This window comes from Acanthisitta chloris, unplaced genomic scaffold (assembly GCF_000695815.1).
Source record: "Acanthisitta chloris isolate BGI_N310 unplaced genomic scaffold, ASM69581v1 scaffold36039, whole genome shotgun sequence".
NCBI classification, from domain to species: domain Eukaryota; kingdom Metazoa; phylum Chordata; class Aves; order Passeriformes; family Acanthisittidae; genus Acanthisitta; species Acanthisitta chloris.
Genome location: NW_008691478.1, coordinates 36 through 3,387, shown reverse-complemented (window position 1 = coordinate 3,387; position 3,352 = coordinate 36). Strand labels below are relative to the sequence as shown.

The window sequence follows — 3,352 nt, the reverse complement described above, 5'->3', positions numbered from 1 at the left end:
GGGTGGGGCAAGGGACTTAGCGCTGCTCTCCTTCTTGGTCTGCAGGCAGAGAGGTGCTGGCAGGAGGGATGCCAGAGCTGCTTCCCTGAGCATGCCCCCTCCAGCATGGGAGTCCGGGATCCCCACATGGCTCTGGTGTGGTCTCACCTGCCCCTGGCTCCTGTCACCACTCTCAGAGGTGTCCAGGCCATTCTTCTTTGCTGTTGATGGGATCCGACTGTCCGTGTGTATCTTCTCCGTGTTCTCTGTGGATGCACAGAAGGTGACAAGGGTGGGACACCCCCTCAGCCACAGCTGAGGGCAGCAGTGTAGTCACCCCGTGGCCAGCTGACCCCATGTTCCAGAGGACCCTGTCTCCCAAACCCTGTACCCCTCAAGGGTCTGAGTGAGCCCAAGGAGGGGTGAGTAGGACCAGGGCTCCATCCCACCCACCTGAGACCACCATGGCCATGACCAGTTCGGCATGTGCTGAGCGGGAGCTGATGATGTGCTCCTGGATGAGGAACCGGGCTACCTCCACAATGTTGTTGAAAGAGCGTTTGAGGATCTTCTCAGCCCAGTCACAGGTCAGGGCACAGGCTGCCTCCATCACCTCACTGGTGTAGGACTGCACCAGCTCTGTCAGCTCTGCCTGCTGCTGGTGGGACAAGCGGTGAGACCCCATGGAATGAGCCATGACCCTCCACGGCACCACACGGGACACCGCGGATGAGAACAGGAGGTTCATGGGACAGAGCAGAACCTGCATCCCTTCATCCCCACCTTCATTAGATCTAATGAGTGAGGAGGTTCATCATCCTACCAAAACTCAAGCCATGGAGGCTGAGAGGACTTACAGTCTCAGTCACTTTGAGGTCCAGGCTGGGCAGGGGAGGCAGCCTGACCACCGTCTTCCTCCGGATCCCACTGTAGCAGTATGTTTGGCAGAGTTAAGGTCTTTTGCTGTCAGATGAACAAGCCAAAAAACCAGGAACCAGCTCCTCTCAGAAGCTACAAAACACCTTGTACAAAGACTTAGAAATGTGAAAAGTTGGGAGAAGCAGCAGCTGTGGCCACCAGTCCGAGCAGCTGCCGGGGCTTGCAGAAGGATATTTGGACTGTCCTCGGCCTCCCAGTCGCCGGGCCTTGATGTTTGGGAAGATCTCCCGGATGATCTTGCCAAAATTGGCGGCACTCAGCGGGCGGCAGCAGAGGTTGTCGCAGTATCGCCTGCGGGGAAAGCTGCGGGTTCAAGCCATCCAGCTTCTCCCTGCTGATGTGGCCCCTTCCAGGAGCCCAACACTGAGCCAAGCCAATTCCCACACAATCCCAGGCAATCACTGCCCTCCAAACTGATCTCCTCACTGGGATTCAGCCCCAGAAAGGAATGTTCCTCGCACCAGGACAGCCCCTGAGCTCACTTGTAGGCGTCATAGACGTCCTGCTTGGGCAGGCAGGTGTCCATGTGCTCCTCCAGGTGGTTCCGGATCCAGTTGCAGGCATGCATGTACTCAGCTGTGCTCAGCGCACTCAGGTCCAGGCTGCTGCTGCTCCCAAGGGAGACAAACATTCAATCAGCAAAGAAGCAGCATAAGCAGGACAGAAGGCAGAGCCGTGGCCACCTCCATCCCCTGTCCCACATCCATCCCAACACTCACGGACGTGGACCAGCTCACTCCAGCACTCACCTCTTCTCCCCCGTGCTCGGCCCTGATGGCAGCTGGAGGTAGAGGTAGAGCTTATCGCTGTCTGAGAACTTCTGGACATCTTGCTACGGTTAAAGGGTCCACAGGAGGGGGAGGAATGGACCAGAAACAAAGAAAGGTCAAGGATCCACAAGGATGCAGGTGATGCTGTGAACTGAGAAGGGTTGTCCCACACAGGGCTGGGGAGTGAGTGCCACCCCCTTGGCGGGGTGAGCAGGAGGTTCTCATGGCTAATCCCTGCAGCCAGATCCTGACCCGATGGGGAATGGGATCAGGCAGAATCCATGGTTCAGTTTAGGTAGAAGTAGAGCACAACATTCCATGGAAGCACTCACCAGGATGGAGTCGACTTTGCTCTGCACAGATTTGCTGTGTGGGACATAGACAAGTGGTGTTAGCACAGAGCAGGATGATCCCACAGCACCTCTGGGCTCGCACCTCCACCTGCCCAGCTCTGCCCAGGGCTCCCGAGGTCCTTCCAGACCCCACACAAGCCACCCACAGTTCACCACAGCCCACTGTCCCCGTGCTCTGGCTGTCCCTGTGCGTGCACAGCTCTGCTCCAGAGCCACCTGCCCTATCTTAACCCCAAGAAGAGCAAGGCAGGAGTAAAATCACATCCAATGGGGTCACAGCACACCAGTCTGTGCTACTGGGGAGCCCTGAACTGGTTTTGCACCCAAACAGGTATCTCTGGTGTCCTGTGTCCCTGGGGACTACTGCCCTCCTGGTGTCCCGTGTCCCCATGCCCCTGGGGACCTGCCCCATGTCCCCATCTCTCCAGACACCTGCCCAAGGTCATGCCACTCTGCAAGGCACCACAATGCTCATCCCTTTGGTCCCTGGGGCTGCAAATTAATTAACCTCATTAAATTAACCCACACTTGTTAACTCAGAGTAAGGGGAAGAGCTGCCTGGGAATGTTGCCCTTACGAGATGGTTCCCTTCAGCTCCTGCAGCAATGTGCTGGACTCGGTGGCACTGCCCCGGGAGCTGCTGGGGGACAAACTGCCCTTCCTGATGACTCTGGCACTCAGCTCTTCATCAGCTGCCACATCTGGGGCCTGGTGGGAAGAGAAAACCAGAAATTCAGCTTTAAAAATGGGAATAAACCCCATCACAGACACTTGGCCATGGATATGAGCTACTGATGGGCATGGAAATGGCTCCAGGAGGGACATCTCCAGCAGCAGACTGAGACAAGCTCTGGGTACCTTGTTCCTGGCAGGGGTTGGGGTGCTGGGGGACACTGGGGAGCAGCCCTGGCCCAGTGTGACCAGCAAGGGACCAGAAGGGCAGGTCCCCACAGGTCTGGGGATGCTGAGGGGGACCATGATGATCCCGCGGGGCCTGGGGCATGGAGTGGAGACAGGAGAACGGGAATGTAGGACGGCAGAGATCCTAGGGGCACAGGGACATGGGACAGCAGGATGGCACAGGGTCACGGGGACATGTGGCACAAGGAGGGCAGATCCTCAGGGACATGGGGCACAGAATGGGCAGAGAGCCCTATGCACAGAGACACCAGCGGGTCCCCATGGACAGGGTCACCAGGAGGGTGAGATCCCCAGGGAGATGGGGATGTGGGACACCCAGACAGTGGATCCCCAGGGACAGGGTCACCCCCAGGGCTGGTCCCTGCGGGACGACGGTGCCGAGGCTCCCAC

At 58.1% G+C, this 3,352-nt stretch overlaps 1 protein-coding gene across 1 annotated transcript; it reads right to left on the bottom strand.

Moving 5' to 3' along the window:
- Positions 1 to 147: 147 nt before the first annotated feature.
- On the bottom strand, positions 148 to 3,035 carry RFX5 (regulatory factor X, 5 (influences HLA class II expression); the record flags this gene model as incomplete). The annotated part of the gene is made up of 9 exons (XM_009082238.1): positions 148 to 245; positions 433 to 637; positions 837 to 918; positions 1,093 to 1,209; positions 1,401 to 1,526; positions 1,668 to 1,750; positions 2,021 to 2,054; positions 2,619 to 2,749; positions 2,900 to 3,035. Coding segments are annotated over 9 exons (1,012 nt in total), but the record flags the coding sequence as incomplete, so codon positions are not given.
- Positions 3,036 to 3,352: the final 317 nt, after the last annotated feature.